The sequence below is a fragment of the Meles meles genome, chromosome 5, assembly GCF_922984935.1.
Source record: "Meles meles chromosome 5, mMelMel3.1 paternal haplotype, whole genome shotgun sequence".
Taxonomy (NCBI): domain Eukaryota; kingdom Metazoa; phylum Chordata; class Mammalia; order Carnivora; family Mustelidae; genus Meles; species Meles meles.
Genome location: NC_060070.1, coordinates 72,855,873 through 72,878,629, shown reverse-complemented (window position 1 = coordinate 72,878,629; position 22,757 = coordinate 72,855,873). Strand labels below are relative to the sequence as shown.

Below are 22,757 nucleotides of genomic sequence, written 5' to 3'. Positions count from 1 at the left end.
TTCGGCATCCCCAAGCATAGAGAAAGGAGCTGAGGAATGTTTGCGGGATGGGGGGTAAGCAATGGACAGAGAGGTTTACCAGATGTCCATCTGGGTACAGCAGGATAGGGCAAAAGGAGGAGATAGAGAAAAAGACTCCATTCCAGGGGGCAGCAAATGCTTATTTAACAAAAGCACCCTGAGCAGAAAATCTAAATATGCAGAGGATAATTGTCACAAATCTGGTGCTTTCTACAGCAATCATGCTATACGCTAAATATTATAGTCACAGTTGACTGCATAGTCACTTCTTCCATCATCTGCAAGGACAGCAACAAAAGTAGACTCAACTGAACACTTGGGTAAATGCTGTGTAAATTAATTACATCTAGGCTGAAAGACCTGCTTAGGCATCTGAAGTCTGGCCAGACGATCTTCAGGTAAGAAGATCTGGGAGAAGACGGGCAGTCATCCCTGGTGAGCAGATTGGCAAGAGTTGGTATCTACTAGGTCACTGCAGGAAGCAGAGAGGAAGTGGATTGATTTCATGAAGCAGAGACACCCTTTAGGGAGCAAAGACACGTAACTGCTTCAGGGTTTAATTTCCTAAAATTCCATCTCCTCTGAGACTCTGCTCCAATGGCCCCAGATCCGTGATGGCTGCTAGACCCTGGCTTGTAAGGAGGGTGTTTAAAGGGCAGCCTTTGGTAATGGAAACCACCACGTATTTGGAATTTAGCACCACCACCTATCAAATGCATGACCTTGCAAAGTCTCGGTTTTCTTCTCAGTAAAACAGGAGTAGGACTAGTGCTTACTTTGCAGTACTGTTGAGAGGGGAGTTGATGCTGGCTTACCGAATAAGACCAATAAGCTTCTCTTCTATTTCCCCACCATCTGTTACTGCTCAGGCTCATCTCTTCTCCCAATTTATAAACCCTGAGGGAAGAGACTTTAAAATACATCTTTATACCCCTTCTGACATCTAACAGAGGGCCTTAAACAGGGCAGAGGCATATTAAATACTGGTGGTACTGTATTCACACTGGAGAGGTTTTGGCAGAAAACTTCACTGATGCCCTTGAATGTTACAATGCAGAGATGAAATTCTATGGAAGACTAAGATGGAGAATTCATAAGCTAAGAGGCCAGTGCCCAGATATCCCTTTTGAAAAGTACAAGGCATTAATTTTCAATGAGCAGAAATGAGGGGAGAAATCATTAAAATAGTAACTTCAGTTTAAAAAAATAAGAATTACTAGTTTCTGATGTAGTATAACACCCAGTGCTCCATGCAATACGCACTGTATGGAGACTAACATAACATGATAAAGAAAATTAAAAAATAAGAATTAGAAGGATAAACTGAAAACCCAATATACTTGTTAAACCTCTAAAATTTAAAAGCTATTTTAAGATGTCAAAGAATGCGTATGCTCTAATATCATCAGAGGGATGCCAAAGGCTACCAGAAGACTCCTCCAACCCTAGCAGCACCAGAACAGATGAGAAGGCTCTGTTGTCCCTAACAGGGATGGTGTGCTCTGTGTCCAGAAGACCTCAAAGCTCCAGGGACTGCCTGTCCTCTCTCAATTCTTTAGACCTTGTTTTTCAATTTCAGCATCTCTTTCTATTCATTATATTTCAGAAAAAGTTGTATTTTGTTTGTTTTAATCCCACTGTACCTTATTTAGTGATTTTCCTAACAGTCCCCACAGAGTAATTAACCTCCAATCCAAACATTCTGTAAAGAATATCGAGTGCTCTCGTGTGCCAAGCCCACTGCAGGCACAGTGAAGGCAAGTTCGGACACCCTGCGACCAACAGGCTCAATGTGCCCATCAGCTACCTCGCATGAACCCAGCTCATTCCAACTGTCTAATTATTAAGTCTGTTCTTCTTTTCTGTGGGGAAGACAAAATGATGAAGTACAAAATGATGAAGTACATCACCTCTAGTTGTGTGTGTGTGTGCACGCGTGTGTGCATGTGCATGTGTGTGTTAGAGGGGGAAGGGAGACCGCACGTGTGAGCGTGTGAGTTATACTATGCAATGATTAAAACAAAACAGGCCTCTACCTTTCTTGGCTGAGAAACCTGGCAAGTACATCACTGGCTTTCAGTTCTTCTGTTAGCTGTATTGCCATGGAAACTTTCGAAAGATGGGGAGCTTGCACTCGAATCACTCCCTCAGGAACGTCAGCCTGCAAAGCAATGATGACACAGGAACAAAGCTGGCAGCAGCTGGGACATGTAGCTCCGTACAAGGCATTATATGGGAAGTGTGCTTAACTGCTATGCATTTCACTTCACTACATAAAAACCTTAACTACTGTATAATGTAATTTGCTAAATTACATCAAACCTCAAATATCCTCTTAATGGTGATAGGGGAACTTTATAATGCCTATGCAGTAATGCTTAATTATTTTTAAAGATGTAAAGAATGACAGCAATAACCATTACTGCCATATTAAGTGCTGATTTCTGAGTATTATCTACTAGAGAGTGCTTCTTCATGTAGCAATTTATGAAATTGAATCAGAAAGAAGTTACTTTGTGTGCTACTGCAATGTATGCATTTAAAAAAAAAATCTTCCCATGCACTGACCAAATCTCACAGAAATTTTTGTTCCTGAGCGTCCTTGAAAAAAACGTAACACGCTTTCTACCCATCTGTCGCATGTCTGCTTCTTGCTTGGCTGTGAGGCTTACACTGTGACCACACACTTTGAACTTCAGATGACCAATTCCAAATCTTGTGCCTATAGATGTTAAGAACTGTTGAGGTGTTTGGTGAGATGTCAATGAAAGACTTTGAGGACTGCAATATCAAAATATCATCTAGGACATTTTAAATACCAGGTTTAATTAATTCCTAATCATTCTACTATAATATATAGTAATTTATTATTTACAACTATATGTCATGAACAAACCTTAGGACAAATAGCATGCACAAATTCTGCTTAAAGTGAATAATACTATAAAACTCTGTTTCATTACACTGAAATTTACCAAGTATTGACTGAGTACCAAGCATTGGGCTAGGTCTACTTACCTGGGAGATAAGTAAGACAGAGGTCTTTTAGTACCCACTATTTTTTTGTGCTCACAATATCATTTTTTTTTTTTTGGTAATGTACATGATCTTGAATTGCTTTTATCCCCCACCCCAACATAAAGCATGGATATACCATGAACGGACTTAAGGTGATTTCTCTCGAAGTTCAATAAAAATAACATGGCTTTAGAATCAGACTACATCAAAACGGAGATGGCTCAGAAAGGGTTACACTTTCTTCTCAGTAACCTGTGGAATGTAGTGCAAGAATAACAAAGAAGCGATACTCATCCAAGACACACAAGGAAGCATGGGATCGTGTAAAACCATGGCTTTGCTCCCCAAAGTGCGCAAGCACCTCTTAAATCTGTGGAGACATGGCAGAGGGTCTCACACCCATGGGTGACACTCGGCTGTCCTCACCTGGGCCCTCAGGGAAGGGCCACAGGAGCATTCCCTCCAGCCAAAGACCGACAATGCTTCCAGTGCCCGCTGGCAATCCTGGTGGAAGAGGGACCACGTTCCTAATATCCTTTAACTTCCCTTCCTGGGGGTAACGTGCTCAACCTATCCCTGAAGGTCGTGCCAATCCCAGCCCATTCCCAGACCCCTCAACACCTGCTTCCGTCCCATTCAGCCCTGCCCCTGGGCTTGCTTGCTGACTTCCCATTTTGGGGGCATATATCTTGGTCTGATAACAGTCTAGTCTCTCACCTCTGCCTCTCCCCTAGGATGCAAATCTAAGTTCCCCTTTTCTTTGATTCTGTGACACTTTATTTTCATTTCTAACACTGAAAAATGAGCTGCTTCTTACAATGGATGGGGCACTTTTAGGTGGTCATGTGTCTTTTTTTTTCTTTCACAAGCCGATATTAAATCAATGGTGTATCTTCTAACTCGGCGATCACGCTCCATGCCCTGTTGCCTTGGGTTCCATCACTAACTGAGATCCCATTGTGCTCATTCTACCTGCTGGCCTGGGCTTACCTGTCTGTTTCCTCCTAGGAGGTGGAAAACAGTGCAGGCAGAAAACACGAATGTTGGAGTAGAATTGTAATATCAACAGTTGAAGCACCGAGTCTGTGTCCATAAAACCCTAATCCACCTTGTCCGCTCAATTAAGATACAGTTATTGGTATTTTGGATCCTATTAGTCTATTATTACATTATGGAGGGCCCTGAATGGCAGGCTAGGGTTTGCAGACACCCAAATACTTCACGCTCATTTAAGAATGAGAACTGCTCAAGTCATAGAACCAGGTATCCTTACATACACGTTTTCTTTGGCCAAAAAAAAAAAAAAAAAAAAAAGTGACAAAAACTGTCTCTATAATTACATCTTCTCCAGCCCTAAAATATCAAAAAGGCAGGCAACCCTAGGTTGACATTTAAAGTGAAGTAAGAGTTGGAGTGCCTGGGTGGCTCAGTTACTAAGCATCTGCCTTCGGCTCAGGTCATGATCCCAGGATCCTGGGATCCAGCCCTGCATTGGGCTCCCTGCTTAGGGGGAAGCCTGCCTCTCCCTCTCCCACTTCCCCTGCTTGTGTTCTTTCTCTCACTGTGTTTTTCTCTGTCAAATAAATAAAAATTTTAAAAATCTTAAAAAAAAATAAAGTGAAGAGGATAATAATTAAGTTTTTACATTTAGAAGGTCCCCAAGAAACGAGTTACAAAACCCAACTGAGCTGGAAAAAATAATATACTGCCAGAGTTGAGGGACATGATAACCTATCTCTGCTCCCTGCCATCCCCCACCACACTGTTCCTGTGCTACATTCTATGGTTTGGGTTAAAAGGCCAACTGAAATTTGCTACAAACACCCAGGCTTTCCTATCTTTATGTATTTTCTACTCCTCTCCTGTGATATCTTCTAGCCCAACTCAAATATATCAAACTCCATAGAATCTGCCACGATCCACGGAGTCAAAAAGAATTTCCTCCTTCCCCTGAAGCTCGCTTATGATGGGATTCTACTACACGACACCTGCCTGCTAGTTACACACCACACAGCTGAGTCACAGCCGGAGCCAGCCAGCAAACATTCATCGATTAGATCTATTTCTCAAGAATACCTCTAAGATGGTGATGCTAACACGGTAGTTATTTCTCTAGAATAAAATAACATACACCAACTTATATCTCCTAAACAGCAAAAAAGCCCACCTTAGGAACATTTTCTAAAAGAAACAAGTAGCTTCCATCTACCGCATGGTATTTCCTGTCCTACTGAGAAAAGAGAGGAAGGAAGGAATTAAAGGTGTTATAAGAAATACTTCAGTCACGTACTCCCACCATTGAGGAGTCACCAGTCACCTGCTTGAGGACGCTGCCACTTTTCCCACAAGGCCCCCATGAAGAACTGAAGGCCTCCAGGACTGTGGCCATGGCCTACAGCTTCTACATAAGTTCAGAGATCGTGCTTGAGAGAGCACAACCATGCTTCTCCATAAACCACCACACTGAGGTCAGCATAGTGTTGGGGGTTATACCCACGTGCAGTCCACGTGACCCAGGAATCCAGAGTCTCTCTGATAGGGTTTGGAAGGAAGAGGTTCAGGGACAAGCTTCTGAGGACACTCAAGAGTTCTCATGGGTGTGTGATGTGTCATGGGATCGCCATATTGTGGCTCTTGCCAGCAGATGGGGACAGGTATGGGGGCCAAGTTCCTTCTGGCTGTGAAACTACACTTGTTCACACCTTCCTCTCAGTGAGTAGGGGGTGAAGCTAGGCCAGTTCTGGATCAGCTTTAGCCCTTCCCGAACTACTAACTGTACTGCCATTTTGACTCCTTTCCCATAGAACTGGAGTATCAGTGTCTGTGGAAACCTTCCTTCTGGGCCAACAATGGCAAAGAGCGCCTTTCCAGGTTGACTGGCCACATTCCCTGATGACTAAGGAGACTATTCTAGTGGGGAAGATGTGTGTGTGATTTTGTGTGTGTATGTGGATTCGTGTGAGAGTACAGACCAGGAATGATTCTTGAGTGTTCATTTCTGTTGTAATGCTATCCTATCCAAATTCTCACAATAGTGCACACATAGAAGGGTGCGACTCACTTTGAATCTGCTGTGCCCTTCACTGTTGGAGAACTGTAGCTAACCGATAGATAGAATGATGGAAGACAGAGTTTAGAAGTTGTTTCTGGAAATTTTTCCAGAAATCTTGACAAGGGTGGCCAAATGATATTTGCTAAAGACAATAAATAAGAAAGGATGTCAAAGCTCCAATTTAAATGGTGTATGACAACCACCATTATGCTCCAGAATCATGCTGTATCAAATACTCTAGCTATGAGTATAGTGATTACACTGAGCTGCCATGCTTTGAAGAGAAACAACATGCTTGATCATTAAGCCACTCTGTTCTTAACTTGAGCTATAGTAATAACTGAATCTGTGAATAGTATAATCTTTGTAACCTTCCTATTTCACTTTTTTTTTTTTTTTTTTTTTACTTAACAGCTGTGACTCTCTTATTTTTTTAATGTATTTATTTTTGGTGTGCTGGTGAGCTGAAGTTAAGTGATATATAGCAAGACTGGAGAACAGAAATATTTCACTAACACACCATCCAAATTCGTCACAAAGGATTTTACAACTTGCAAAATAATAATGTCTTATGAACACAAAAACTGTTATAATGGAGAAAATAATCTCATAGGGCCCTCCAATGTTTTATATATTGAACTAAAGTTTATTTTTAAAATGAGATTTTATTTCTTATTATTATTTGGTCAAATGGAAAATGATTTTAGTATTTCTTTGTAACATGTAGATGAAACACCACGTTGCTTGTATTTCTGCACTCTAGAATTTGAGGTCAGACCTTTAAAAGTGATATTATTTCTTCTTTTTGTCATTGAAAGCTAACTTAAAAGTAAAGCTGACATTTTTAATGCTACAGAAAAATCTTTTATCATCAAAAGGGCCAATTGGAAATACAACTTTCTTAAGAAAAAGAATATAACACATATTTTAGAAAATTAAACAAGGACATTTTAGCAAGGTATCTTAAACTAAAATGGCATATTCATCACCTTAGTCTGATTAGAGATGGAAATATCGAAGGCATTCCCCACTATCTTGAACTGCCTAAGTCCTGATAACTCGCTCTTTATCATTCAAATGCTTAAACTTTTATCCAACTCAGATTCAAAGACTGTTAAAGAAGAACCTGAAATAACTTCTATAGTAAGATGGATTTAATTTACAACGAAATTAAGTTGATATTTTTCTCTTCTGATATTTTTTGCACTATAAAAAAAAAATCACAGAATGTCTTAAAAAGAAACACGATTTTGTGCTTGATATTATAATTTGATTTTCCATATGAGTCCCCAAGGAGATCCAGACACTCTTTCCAGACCTAAAGCAGATGCTTTAAACAATACCTACAATGATGCTCTGGGTCAGAGCTGTTAAGTGAAAGCAGAGATGGAATTCTAGACAGAGATGTGACCAAAGCCATGCACCCCTAGCTATAAACAACACAGACTAGACACTGCACTGCTGCCAACTCTGGGGTTCTTCTGGAGAAGAATGGCAGAAAGCAGCAGCAACAGATTTCTTTTCCATGCCCGAAGCCCTAAATGTGAAAATGTTTTAAGATCATCTTGGACCTTTTAGCAAGTCATGTAAACTCTCTAAAAATTGAGTTCCTCAACAGTAAATTAAGGGTGTGACATGAGATCATCCTGGGTTAAAACTGAAGTTGACCACAGAGGGAACATTCCCTCCACAAATGAAGGAAGATGTGAAAAACTCGGTTTATTTTGTAAAATATCTTTCTCATAAATGTACAGCTTCCCAGGGTGCCTGGGTGGTACAGTCAGTTGAGCGCCAGCTCTTGGTTTGGGTTCAGGTCATGATCTTGATCTCATGATGGTGAGATCAAGCCCCGTGTCCTGCTCTGTGCTGAGAGCAGCCTGCTTGGGATTCTCTCTCCCTCTCCCTCTGACCCTCCTGGTCATGCGCTCTCTCTCTCACTCTCTCCCCACCTCCCCAATAAATAAATGAATCTTTAAAAAGGTACCACTTCCCTTTACTTTGAAAGGTGAGCCTGAATGATGAAATAGAAAAATCATACAGATCGAAGTCCACAATGAACTTGAAACCTGCATGATTCAGCAATTTATAACCAGATGCTCATCAAAGCTGCCCTAGACCCTTATTGGGCAGAGATGCAATTTGAGGTAATTGTGGGGGAAATGATGGAATGTCTGTGATTTCCTTAAAAATACTAAAAGGAAACAAGTTGTGGGAGACAGAATGGGATGAGATTAGAAAAACAGGTTTGATCACTGGTGATGGGTTTATGGGGTTCATATACTACTCTGTTTTCATGTATAGGTAAGAAAAATTCCATGATACAATTAAATATATGTTTATACACACATACATACCAAATGGTGGGGGATCACACTTACAGTTTTTATACAAGGTCCTGCTCTGAGAGATTCTGACTCAGGGTTCAGGGAGTGGCCCAGTCATGTTTTATACAAAATACTTCTACCGATGACTCTATTGCAAACTTTGGATAAGACAGCATTAATCTGGCCTTACCCCTCATTTTATAGAGGGAAGAAAGGCCTAGAGAGATAAAATAATTTGTCATTAATGTCTTGCTGATGGCAGAGCTGGAACCAGATCCTCAAGCCACACGACTTCTGGTAGATGATGTGGTGTGTGTGCATGGGTACATGAACTTGTGTGTGTGTGTGTGTGTGTGTGTGTGTGTGTAAGAGCAATCCCAACTGCAAGTCGCAGGCTATCACAAAATGGTTATTTTTTTGTTTTCACCAAGTGTTTCCTCCTGCTGCAATTGATGTGTATTTAGTACTCAAGAAAGTCACATTTGTATCAAGCAATTAATACACTGTAGTCATTAAAAACATTTGTCTTATTAAGTAGATTATGTCCCTTTCAACCTGGTTCAAACTACTAATTTATCTAGTCAAACATGTCTCAAAAGCATGAATCCTGATTACGTATAGTTAGGAATAACAGCATGCAGAATGCTTTAAAAAATATTACCTTGGTGAATTTTCATGACCTTCAGTCTGTCCAATGTTTACCTTCCTCAACCTCTCTCTGGCATGGGGTACTACTAACCAAACTCATTTACCTCCCTGGTCTCCCACTCTGGGCTTCTAAAGATGCTATAATCTTCCACTTCCTCTGACTTCCTCTTATGTCTTGCCACTTTTACCAGCTCCTCTCCCATGGCCCACCACTAAAATACTGGTGTCTGTGGCTTCAAGGACAATCTCTATACTAAGTCCCAAAAGCACAGCTCCAGCTCTGGCTGCCTTCTGAGCTTCAGGCCCATGTAGCCAAAGTACTTTCACGCAGGCAAGTCAATCACAAATGTCAAAAACTGACTTTCTCATCAAAGCCTGTTCCTTTTCCTTAATGCTTTCTCTCAAGGATAAAAGTACCCAAGGTAAAATCAGCGAGTCATTCTAGATTTCTCCCCATTCTACATTCCTCATATCCAGTTCATTTCCACATCTGGTGGGTCCTCGTGGCTTGCATTTAACACTCCCTTCCAGTCCCATTGCTGGGTGTTGGCATGGCCCTGGACTGTTTCAAGCTATCTAATAAACACATGTTAGTAATGGCAGAATACATGTTCACTCTATTACTCCACACAAGCCCAGGACTGGGGTACATACCCTTTTCAGAGTTTTTCTGTCCCCCATAAGGAAATAGAGGATAAGAGTAAAGAGACCAGATTTAAGGTCCTCCAGAATCGGTTTCAAATTCCAGCTCCCCACTTCTTATCCAGATAACCTTCAGTAAGTTATTTAAGATTGCTGACCCTCACTTTCCTCATCTATAAAAAATGAGAAAATAACACCGTGTACTTCAATTAAACTACTGTAAATATTAAATGAGATGATGTTTGCAAAATGCTTAGCACCGTGCCTGACCTCATGATAATTATTGCCCCTTACGAATATGGCAATATTCCCGGATTTGTAGCTTTTCTTTAACATACTAGGAATATCTTCCAATGTCAATATATACATTTGTATTTCTGTGATATTTCACTACACAGACATGCTATAAAATATGTAACCAAGCATATCCTTTTGGGACTATTTCTAATTCTGGACAGAATAAAGAATATGACAATGAACTTAAGCATAACTCTTTGCACATCTTATTAATCCCTTTACAGGAATTTTTGAATACAACGAGGAGCATGGTTTTCAGGCCTTGGCCACAGGCTAACTGCTCTCCGGAGGGATCCTACCAATTTATGCACTCCCATCAGCAATGAAATTAGCTGGCATCTCCCATGTAACCTCCTATTTTTCACTGCTCCAAACTTTCCTTCATCTGACAGCACAGCAATTTTTAAATTTTAAAATGCAAATATGGGGCGCCTGGATAGCTCAGTCAGTTAAGAGCCCGCCTTCGGCTCATGTCATGATCCCAAGGTCCACGGGTCAAGTCCTGCATCAGGCACCTTGCTCAGGAGGAGCTTGTTTCTCTCTCTGCCTGCTGCTCCTCCTGCTTGTGTGCTTGCTCTCTCTCTCTCTCTGATAAATAAATAAATAAAGCCCTTAAAAATGCAGAAATAATCCTGCAGCTCCTAGGGTCAAGACTTTCCTCAGCATAGAAGCCTGCCTCCCCCTAGAGACGCACTCTGGCCTTCCTTCTGCCCCTGCGCCTCCATGCACCTCAATGGCCCCTATGACCTAATTTTCCCACCAGACACCCTCAAATATACCTACTTTCTTTTCTAACACAAATCTCACACTCAACACACCCCAACTGAAAACTGTGATCTTCCCCGTTGAAGGAGCAACTCTATCCTTCCAATTTCTTGAGCCAAAAACCTTGGAGTCACTTTTTTTCTTTCTCTTACAACTTGTATCATTTCAACTTCAAGGAATTCCAATGGCTCTAACTTCAAAAGACACAGAATCTGAACACGTTGCCTCTACTGCTAATATCCTGGTGTCTCACTTGGTTTAAGACATTAAGAACATCCTGGTCTCTCCTCTTTTATGGTCTCCCCATCTATGCTGGTTCTCCTAGAGTCTATTCTCAACCCAGTAGTCCAAGGGAGCATTTTAAAACAGATTTTCAAGCCCTTGCTCAAATCTTGCAATGGTCCCACTTCGCTTAGGATAAATTCAAATTCCTAAAAGATGGCCTACAACCCCTACATCCCTATGTGATTTATTGGTCCATGGTCCGTGATTTCATCTCATTCTCCCGTCCCCCTTGCCAGCTCCACTCGGGTCACAGAGCACTCCTTGCTGGTCCTCAAATACCCCGAGCAAGTTTCTGCCAAAAGGCTTTTGACAGACTACTCCTTCTGTGCTTCCTGAGAAAAACATCTAGCACAGCTCTCTGTCTCTCCTTCATGTCTTCATACAAATGATACCTAGACCACCCAACTGAATATTGCAAGGGGCTCCTTCTCTCAGTCCTCTTTGTCTGTGCTATCTTTATTATTTTAGAGACTTACCACATACTAACATACCATGTATTTACTCATGAATTCTTAGTTACAGAATTAAAGCTGCACAAGAACAGCAATATTCATCTATTTAGTTTAATAATGTCTTTCAGGTGCCTAGAGCAGTGCCTGGCACATGACAGCCATACACTAAATAGTTGTTTAGCAAATGAATAAAATATCCCAGGAAGTCTTGTGCTCCATAATCTCATGCTACACATTCAAGGGATTGGGGGGGGGGGTGGGGCAGTGGAAGTAAGGAAACACAAACTAACAAGACAGAATGGGATTGGGCAGCTAATCAACAAAGTAGATGGCCCATGTTCTATCCAATAACATCGTTGTTGTTCTATAATCACTTTCTGTGCATTATTATTCTCCCTAATAAAATGACAGTACCTTGAACAAAATTCTGGCAAGTGACTAAAATTTTTCAACCAAAATGACAGGTCCAATGAACCACCATCACGGGTCATGATTACCTAGGGGCTACCATTCTATCAGGAGGCCTCTTCGGCTAATGAGACTTCTCTATTCAATTTGCTGCCTAAATAATACCTACGTGTTCTTCACATCTCAGCTCTGCTTCCCAGGGAAGCCTCTTTAAGGCCCACTTCCTGTTCTGTAGTCCAAGGTACCCCGGGCTATAGGATTTACTCCTTGAGTAATACCTAATACATGAGTAAATCCAGGTTTAAATCCCAGGCCTTGAAATTGCAATGTGGCTTCTAACTAGTACAGAAATAATTCTCAGACCAACTCTCATCTAATTAACCCGAAGTACAAACTAATGAAATCCAAGTTAACACAAATTCTCTGTAAATAACAAAATCATGTCAACATCTCATCTCCAAAATACAACTTTTAAATTATTTTGTCTATGGTTTCATAATTTAAAAGTACAGTACCAGGATGCCTGGGTGGCTCAGTTGGTTAAGCAGCTGCCTTCGGCTCAGGTCATGATCCCAGCGTCCTGGGATCGAGTCCCACATCGGGCTCCTTGCTCAGTGGGGAGCCTGCTTCTCCCTCTGACTCTGCCTGCCACTCTGTCTGCCTGTGATCCCTCTCTCCCTCTCTCTCTAACAAATAAAAAAATTAAAAAAATAATAAATAAATAAAAGTACAGTACCATAAATGTTTCCTCAGATAGAATAATGTACCTCAAGAATCATGTTATAAAAGACAGGGCTATAAAGTCACCTAAGTTAATATGAATAAGCAGACCTACAAAGCAAGATGACACATATTTATGATGGTTTTAGAAGAAATAAACTGTTCTAAGTTAAACAAAAATGGTTCGCCAAAAATCCTTTCTAACCCATGACAATACCAAGCCCTTTCTCAAAAAAATATAACACAGTTTACAATTCCCCTTTATTAAATTTTATGCTCTTAAAGATACTTAAAATATACCAAAAATATTCACGCCAAAAATACATTATTTTGTAATGGTGAGAGCCATAATATAGAATATGCATATATATAAGATACATATCTATCCATATTTATAGAATATATATTTATAGATAGTTATAGATATATATTTATATTCTATATTTATATAATGTATATATTTTAAAGTTATAAATTATTATATATATTTTTTACAATTATTAATTTTCTAAGTAGGCCAAAGCCAAAAAAAACCAAAAAGCAAAAAACAAAAACCACAAGCTGATAATTGCACTTCCACAGTATTCCACAAGATGTCAGCATGTAACCGAATAACCTCAATGGTGGTGTGGCTAGAGGGGGTTGTCTCCACCATAAACAGAACAATAGAAACCCTTTCATTTCAGGATCATAAGTTAGAGCTTTGGGAAATGTGTTCCATAAATGTGTTTTCACACATATTTTATTATTTTAAACCTATTCCTTATATTCTTACAGCAGGTTGTAAATGGTAGTATTTAGGTATTTCTTTTTAAAACATCTTAATTTTCTTCATTCCAACACAAATCTCACCAAATTCTTCACATGATCCAACGAGGAACCGTTTCCATACTTACTGAAACCCACGAAGGATGCTAGGCATAACCAACCACTGACCTATATGCTGATCTGAGTTTGTTATTTTTCCCCATTTTACAGATGAGACAATGGAAGAAAAAAGATCAGTGGTTCACACAGGGGCTCTTTACTGCATAGAGATTACACATTCCGTGGGCAGCTGGAGTCTTCACAGAGTCCTTTGTGTGTGTGGTGGGGGGGGTTGAGACACTCTGGTCTTGTTATTTTCCTTTGTTCCCCACTAATAGCTCTTATGCTGAGTCACCAACACCTGAGCAACTGTTACTACTGATTGTTCATACGAGCACAGTTACCCTTATTGAGGCCTTTAACTTAGCATTAGCAAAGGGCCCAGTAAGTGTGTAGAAAGTCCTCCTACTACAGAAACATAAGAAACTCTTTCTTGTGCGCGTGATCATAAAAACAATACTGATATCTGCATAAATACATATCTTCAAGTTTTTCTTACATCACTTGTATTCTTATCTTGCTTTTCATATTTCTCTCGGTCATAAGCCATTTTCTTCAGCAATTTCTTCATGGCTTTTTTGTCTTTTCTATGATTTTCACTGTTTTGCTTCCTCACTTGGTTGACAAGAAACTTGGGAATCTAAGGAGAAATAAAATTAAGTTTGGGGAGAAAAGAGAAGTGGTACCATTATGAACTACGGAAATAATTATCTTTTTTTTTTTTTTTTCGGAAATAATTATCTTTATGTTTTAAATGTGGAGAGAAGTCAAGGTTTTGTCCATATCATAAGATTAGGCTATTTTACATGCACTATTCATTAAATATGCAAAAAAATGCGTCGTATTATTCATTCACTATGAGTACAGAGCATGCACATGAAGTAATTTACCTCCCATTGTGTAAGTGAGGTTCAAAAGAGGCTTGGTAAAGTTCAAGGACATAGTGGCCACCTTCTTTGCCTTATATGCCAAGATTAGAGACTGCCTGAGGCGACGGGCGTTAGGGACCACCACCTTGACTGCTGGTCCCTTTAGCAGCCACCTGCCAACAACCCAGCTTTTAGCTAACCTGCAGTCCCTTCTACAAACCAGCTAGCCTCGCCTCAAAAGAGAAAGAAAAACTCACCAATAAAAGCCAACAGGGTTCTAGCAATAATCTAGGAAAAATTGATCCTCAGAAATTACGCTAGCAAAAATAAAATATTTTAGGAGTTAAAAGATTGAAACAATTAAATAATACTGCTATTTTAAAAATTGAGATTTAATAAGTGGACATTATTTTATTTTAATTCCAATGTCGTTAACTTGCAGTGTTATATTCATTTCCAGTGCATGGACATTCTTTTTTTTTTTTTTAATGACACTTGAAATCACCTCTATTGGTTTGCTTTTTATAGAAAATCTAAACCTAAAATGACTTTAGAAACTAGATATCACCGCTCATTAACAGAACTTAAAAATATATACTTACTGTCCACAGAACTTGTTGACACTTAATCAATAAGTGCATGATATTAGCCGTCCCAGCTGCCATGACAAATTCTCGCTGTTCGTTGGACTTCAAACCCAGTGTGGGACGCATGAAGAGATTCGGGGCCATGACCATGGCTACATTCATGGTTGTCATCTTATTTTTCTCTCTATTGTCTATTACTCTTTGGAGAAATTCAAGCAGGGCCTGAAACAGAAATGACTCTTCTAGATTTGTGTTTTCATGAAGATAAGAGATTGAAACACTGTAGTCTATGGGATTTTTTACTTAGTTAAAAACAAGTAAATTGTGCATAATAACCACAGTCGGCTAGATACGTTCAATGGGCCTCAGCATCAAAGCTTCTCCATTTGGTTAGCACCCTGAGGTGGTGCTTTGTTCTGTGAAGGGCTATGGCGCAGGGGAATGAGGCAGACAGGACACCCTTCTGAACTAGGCAGTGGGGAGTGGAATGGAGAAGCGTCAGACATAGAGCCTACGGGAGCCATGGAGCACTGAAAAGCAGTTTCAAATATCCTACAAATATTCACTTGCTTCAGGAAGTGCTTCGCTTTTATCTTTAGGGGTTAAAAAAATCCCCTTAGAAAGGCTCATTTAACCTCAGTTTCATTTGCTTTAAGGTACTCAATAGCTAGAGGACAAGAAATCTAAAAAGAATGGAGACTGTCATGTGGAGGGATGAAGGGGTGAACAGAGACCAAGGAAGAGTTTTTTAAAAACTGAATGTGTAGGGGCGCCTGGATGGCTCAGTGGGTTAAGCCGCTGCCTTCGGCTCAGGTCATGATTTCAGGGTCCTGGGATCGAGTCCCACATCCGGCTCTCTGCTCAACGGAGAGCCTGCTTCCCTTCCTCTCTCTCTGCCTGCCTCTCCTGTGATTTCTGTCAAATAAATAAATAAATAAATAAAATCTTAAAAAAAAAAAAAACTGAATGTGTAAATAAAAAGGAACTTTTCATCAGAACAGGCTGTTTTATGCTCATTTTTATACCACCCACCTCCCACCTCTATTGCCAACACTCCTGGGTCCTCTGAGCCTGCCCTCCGTAACAGCCACAGGCAACTTAGATCACCCTCCCACTGACAGGACGTAGGGCTTTAAGTTCTTCTTTTGCCTTCTTCCTTGAATTAATTTTGGTCTAGACCAGTAACAACAACAATACAAGTATTCGATGTTCTCTGTGGGTGAGGCCTGCTTTTAAGCATATCATAGACATCATCTCACTTAATCCTTACTGGAGAGAGAAGCTATAATTATCTCCCTTTTACAGATGAGGAAACAAGGTGTAAGAGAATTTAAGTAATGTGCCAGAGATCATAGAGCTGGCAAATGGTGGAGAAGGTCTCTCTGGCTTTTGCTTCTGAACTCTTAACTTCAAAAAGAATCGGGGCTCCTGGGTGGCTCAGTGGGTTAAGCCTCTGTCTTCAGCTCAGGCCATGATCTCAGGGTCCTGGGATCGAGTCCCGCATCAGGGTCTCTCCTGAGGAGGGAGCCTGCTTTCCCCTCTCTCTCTGCCTGCCTCTCTGACTACTTGTGATCTCTGTCAAATAAATAAATAAAATCTTTTAAAAAACTACAAAAAGAATCATGTTTTCATATTTAGCTTAAAATCCCAATCAGAAAGAGGTCAAATAAATGATACCGAAGTGGAAAAAGAAAGAAACAAAAAGAAGCTGTTCATCTCTCCCAAGATTTGGGGGGGGGGGGGGATTCCTATGTTAACAGGTGGATCTTAAATCAAGTTTAGTTGCTATATAGACTTCAAAAATTTGAAACAAACTAAAAGCACAACCTCAATATCTAACCATAAGATTTATGTATCTAATATCTGGTATAGCTCGCAGAAAGTTACACTGTAATCCAAGCATAAGGTTAGATAGTAACAATACCTTCTCAACTGAGGACAAAAGATTAATTGCTGAGGGTTGGGGGAAAAAATTAAATTTTGTTCCAGAGACCAGAATAATTATTCAGGGAGCAGTGTATCTCTTTCTTTACAAAGCATAAATTATAGAGATTAGGTAATAAACCACCTTCATTGTGGCGCATATATGCAGTAAGATTATTTAAACCATTACCGTCAGAATATTAGAATGTATGTATTTCTGTGTATGTAGATTATGAAATTTAAAAAAATGTTAACCTGGCCCTTACTGAAAGCACTTCATCTTTAGATATATTTTCTCTTTACCTGAAATAGAAGAATTGACTTTTTTCAAAAAATGTCCGGGCACGTGGGTAGCTCAGTCAGTTAAGCATCCAACACCTGACTTCAGCTCAAAGTCATGAGATTGAGCCCCACGTTGGGTTCCACAAGGGGGCATGGAGCCTAGTTTATGATTTTCTCTCTCCCTCTTAAAGGATTCTCTCCCTCCCCCACCTCTTAAAAAAAAAAAGTATCACTAGTCTGCTATTATGTAAGTCTCACTGGACCTATTCCCTGAAAACCAGCTTGATTCCCAACACAGTCATTAATTAGCTAGATGAGATCTTAGGGCAAACTTCTGACATCTCTGTCCTTTAAACTCTTCTTATTCATGAAACAGGAATACTAATCTTCCAGCCTGCCAAGACTGAGCGAGACAATGTGTACAGCTATCTTCCGAAAAATATAAACAAACAAACAAACAAACAAATACCAATAATTATATTAACGCAGATCTCCTGCTGATATCTTAATACTGGTCTTCATTGTTCCTCCATGTAAAAAGTAGTTACAATCATGATCCAAATATATTATAATCCAAGGTCAAAAAGATCCCCCCCAAGCAGTTTGTCTAGACATCTGTCTTTTTAGGCTTAAAGTAGGACATGGTGCCTCCTAACCCTTCAGTGTGCTGTAGTCTACAAAGTTTATACACCTGATCCCGTTCCTCCAAACAGCAAATGCAAGAGTGGCACTAGGCTCGTTAAAAAATTGGAGAAGTTTGCATTAAGCTTCCTGAAATTATCCTGTGACAGAGTTTTCCTTCACTTTGAACTAAATGTAAATGGTTTATTTTCTTGTACCTATGGCATTCCTGTTTCAATGTTTCTATTATTAGAGTTCTTGTCTGAAACATCCATCAAGGCTAGCTAATTAAGCTTTTAAATGAAGCTTAATTATTAAATTTACATTTTTTTGCATTTTCCAATATTTTATTCTAAAAGAGTATTTCCCTCTTGATGCATACAATTGTACTCCTAGTAACCTTATATGAAAAAATTACAACTATTCTAAAATTTTAAAAAGTATCTCTTTCAACAGAATTTTCAAAAAAGTGTGCCGTGGACTCTGAAGGCAAATTCCAAAATTGAGTTGTAGACCAGCCTTGCCCCAATAGAAACCATATTCAAATAATTGTTTCCTCTCACAAATATTTGAACTGATTTGAATGCAGACATGTTTTAAGTAAATCATGTGTCTTTCAATGCCTGCCTTATGCTGGTCATTCACAGAGCCATCACAGACAGGTACCTCTATGTGAATAAGAAAAAGATGGATTAAATTTCTCTTTCAGGGCTCTGTGTCAGGGCATCGTTGACAAGAAGACTGGAAATCAGTCCCCATGCTGTCCTATTTCAGCCACAATCTACCCTTACACAGCCAACTCTGGTCACACAATTTTCAAATGTAACCCTTTCTGGTGCTGGCCTCTCTCTTCAAAACACCTCCACCCAACGCACAGCCTTTTCAGCATGTAACAATCAGTGAAGCACAAGACCTTTTTTTTCCCCCTGACTTAGTAAAGGGAATAACTCTTTGGAAGTTCTCCTGTAGAAATGCAGGGATTTTACTCCAGTAATCCTCACAAATTCTTTCATCCAGAAAAGTTCAGTATTAACATTCAATTCCTTGGGCACAAAAGAACTATCACCTAGTTTTCAGTTCAAGGAGTCTTAATGAGGTACAGGAAAAACTTCCAAGATTTAACAACTGGCTTTGTTTTCTTGACATGAAATTTCTTGGCATGATTTTTCATTTTAAATAGAAAGAAATATAGAGGGTAGAGGGGCAAGGGTTCTGCCATTGGCTATATAAAAACAATTTTTTGAGGCAATGACAAAACTTAAGGTAACTACTCTTTCTAAATTATATTTTAGAAGTTTCCTTTTTCTTTCGTAAGTTTATAACGAAACCTTTACAACTACTCTGTAAACTTTTGCTGTTAAGAAAATAAATCAATATGGAACAATCTACTGATTATTATAAAAACCTCCAACAATGCTTATAATAAATGGTATTAAATCATATAGACCAAACCACTTTGAAATGCTGATGTAAATCAAAAACTCAGGGTAAGCCAATAGAGAAAGTACTAGAATTTGTTTGAGTCTATCTTTTGGCTAACCAAAACATTTCAAAAATCATCATTATGACTTATTTCAAACTCTACTGCTTAGCACTACAAATGTAACATCTTTAGGCAAAGTAGGTTTTACTTGATGAGCCTTACAACTTTCTTTTTAAACATCCACTTCCAACTTAATACATGTTCATTAAATTAAATTTGGAAAACATAGAAAAATAAAAAGGAGAAACCAAAAGCACCCAAACTTCCATCAAAAAAAAAAAAAAAAAAATGAACCTCACTCATTGATTTCAGTAGAGGCATTACAGCAAAAATTAAACACCTGATAATACTATTAACATGACTAGTCTAGTACATACACTATTGAAGAGTTAAAAACTTCCACCATTTATCTTTAAAAGTCAGTCTTTCCTTTAGAGACTTAACTAGGAACATTTCCATGAAAACATCACCTTGTTTTACCACAAATAATGAGAAATTACTCTTCTAAGTTCTGAGGGATATTTAACGTAAATGAATCCGCTGACCTTAAGTGTGTCTCTGTTTGCATCAGGCAGGAGGATGACAAGAAGGTTCAAAGCCTGTAGTTGTTGCTTCCTGGTTGGAAGATCTGCAGACAGATTAAATAAATCGGAACTCTTTTCTTTACCAAACATTTTTTTTTACTTCCTTTTTTCATTTTGTAAGAAAAAAGGTATTTGGCATAAACATCCCTGTGAAATTTAAGACACAACAACTGAGCAGCGAGCATTCTTGAGAGTGTATTTAAGAGAGATCAGGAGAAGCAGCTGCTGCGTTAGAGCTTCCTCTCAGAATGCTCACTTCCAACTGTGATCATATGACGGGCGGCCTTATGTTTGCAGACACACAACAGTGCTTTGGAAATAATTTTAACTTCTGCGTGATAATTATTCCCCAATGAAGAGACACAGAAAGTTAGTCCTTCCACGGTATGGTGTAAGGGTGCCTCTGTAACAGTGAAGGTTGTTTCTTCACTGGTGAGTGGACAAATCACAAGCTAAGAGTCCACTGATTCCAACAGGAAGAAGTAAAATGGAGCCTGGAACGCAGTAAGTGGTAGATAAATGTCTATGGAATGAATTAGAAAACCAACCAGTGATGACTGAGCCAAAGAGGTACACAATGATCATTGATAGTTATCACTTTCAGTAACCCTCGATCCATGGAAGTAATACTCATGGATATTTGGAATCATTCTGGTACTTTGTTCCTAAGGAGTGGATTTGTCCTTGAATCCATATCCAAAGAATGTATGCAAAAGAGCATAACTTAGCCATTACAAATATTTTAAACACAAGATGATTTTAGTCATGTCTTCCTTAGAAATTCTGAAGAAATGTTATGATATGAGAAGACACATGAGAATCATCTTAATATTACATGCTTTAAGATAAACAATGGAGTATTACTCAGAATATGCTGGAAATAATGGAATATTACTAAGTCATAAAAATAGAAATCTTGCCATTTGCGACAACATGAATGGATCTTGAGAGCATTATACTAAGTAAAACAAGACAAATATATGATTTCACTTATATGTGGAATTGTAGAAAAACAACAACAACAAAAATCAGCTTATAGATACAGGACAATTAGTGGAAGCTAGGGTTGGAAGGGGTGTGGGAAAAATAGGTGAAGGGTGTCAAAAGGTACAAATTTCCAGTTATAAAATAGTTAAGTCATGGGGACATAAGGTACAGCACGGCGACTACAGTTGACAACAATATATTGCATATTTGAAAGTTGCTAAGAGAGTAGATCTTAAAAATTCTCATCATAAGAGAAAAAAATTCTGTAAATATATGTGGTGATGGATGTTACCAGACTTACGGTGATGACCACTTCACAATACATAAAAATATTGAACCATTATGTTGTACGGAATGTTGTAGGTCAATCATCTCTCAGTAAAAAAATTTGGAATGACCCAGAAGTGTTCTGGCGGACACTGTAACTCACCGTAATCATCAATAGTGGCACCTTTTCCCCCTCAAGGTGTCCCAGTTGGAAAGTTAAAGATATGGTCATTAGAATGTAGTGATGGCATTTTTCCTTTTTTGATGACCTCTGGGACTAAAAGGAATAATTACACCAGTATCCAAACCTTATAAGATCTCTGTGTTCACTGGAAAAGAATCAAGAACTATTTGATACATTAATTTGGAGCTTGCGCAATACCACAAAATGGCAAGGTAGAAGTCTGTAACCTTCCTCCAAGGAGGCAGCCAAATAATTTGTTCCACGTTTCTGCATGACAATTTCAGAACTTCATTTTTCAGGAAATAATCACAGACTCTGCTCATCTCCTTGTGCGTTTATGATAACTGTTAATCCACAGCTTCTCCAGTAAGTGTTGCTTTTAACACTTGGCAAGAAAAATGTATCACATCTTACGTGACTCATTCTATTATACAAGAAATGCGAAGTTCCAGGTTTTAACAAGAAAGTATATTGCAGGGCTCAATGCACACACAATTAATCTGTCCCGGAGGAGAACACCCTGTCATCTGTCTACTCAGAGATGTGTATTTGTAAAGGAAAAGGACAACAATGTACGGCATTGGAGCTGCCGTTGACAGAGAGTCAATACGTCTCTCCGAATATCCAGTGATACTTTCTGTGAGGCAAAGTGTCATTAAAACAATTAACACGGATGGCACCAGCACATGGGTTGCCTCAGAGAGAGGCGGGTACTTACTCTGGACGGCCTGAAAGGCTTTGAGATATTCTACACTGAGCAGTGGCTGGGGCAGCTCCCGGATGAAGAGCTTCAGCAGGCTGGCGGCATCGTGCTGTTTGACACTTTCCCAATTAAATGTCCCTTCATAAAACTTTGCTTCCAGTTCTTGGCAAAGATTCTGAAAGGCAGAAGAAAAAAAAAAAAAGGCAAGAAAGAAAAGCTACCAGTAAGTGCATTTTTTTTTCCCTGCTGAGAGTGTGATACACTTCCCACTTTCCAAGAGATTCTACTCTTTAGAAAAGAATCCGAAAGTACTAAAGGCCAACACTTCTCTGTCACTCAGAAAAATACTACTCGGCCAAGTACACTTTTTCCGTGACAAACGATAGCCAAGGCCGCAGAATTCAAAAACTGCATACATTTTCCTGCATCTGCAACAGACCTTAAGCGGTCAAGGTTTAATCAGGAAAAGATTGGTGAAAATCATCATTCTGTGTGGGGGCTTTACTTCAGATGCTGTAAATTTTCCTTTGATTCTAAAAATCATCTTTTAAAAAGTCTGTTAGAAATTATTTAGAAGTACATGACATAACAAAATACATAATCAATCTCTGGGCCTAAATGAGGAGGCTGCCTCTTGATTAGTCCCCTCTGGGAAATGGAAAACCAAATTCTAAAGCAAATGAGGCCTGAAAATACATCAATACACCTGTCTTGGGGGCCCAAGCCCTAAGTGGCACAGAGAACAGTGTGAGTCCATGCAGAATCAGA

The 22,757-nt window shown here is 39.3% G+C and overlaps 1 protein-coding gene across 2 annotated transcripts in view; it reads right to left on the bottom strand.

Annotated features, from left to right (window-relative positions):
- Nucleotides 1-22,757, bottom strand: part of ARHGAP18 (Rho GTPase activating protein 18) — a 128,142-nt gene that overhangs the window by 4,988 nt on the left and 100,397 nt on the right. The window contains exons 9-13 of one of the 2 annotated variants that reach the window (XM_046004597.1): nt 22,005-22,164; nt 19,810-19,892; nt 14,971-15,177; nt 13,999-14,139; nt 2,058-2,182 (exon numbers count right to left, since the gene is read on the bottom strand). In XM_046004597.1, coding sequence (XP_045860553.1) covers nt 2,058-2,182; nt 13,999-14,139; nt 14,971-15,177; nt 19,810-19,892; nt 22,005-22,164 — 716 coding nt within the window. The remainder of the gene's footprint in view (nt 1-2,057; nt 2,183-13,998; nt 14,140-14,970; nt 15,178-19,809; nt 19,893-22,004; nt 22,165-22,757) is intronic. The other variant, XM_046004598.1, reaches the window with a different exon arrangement.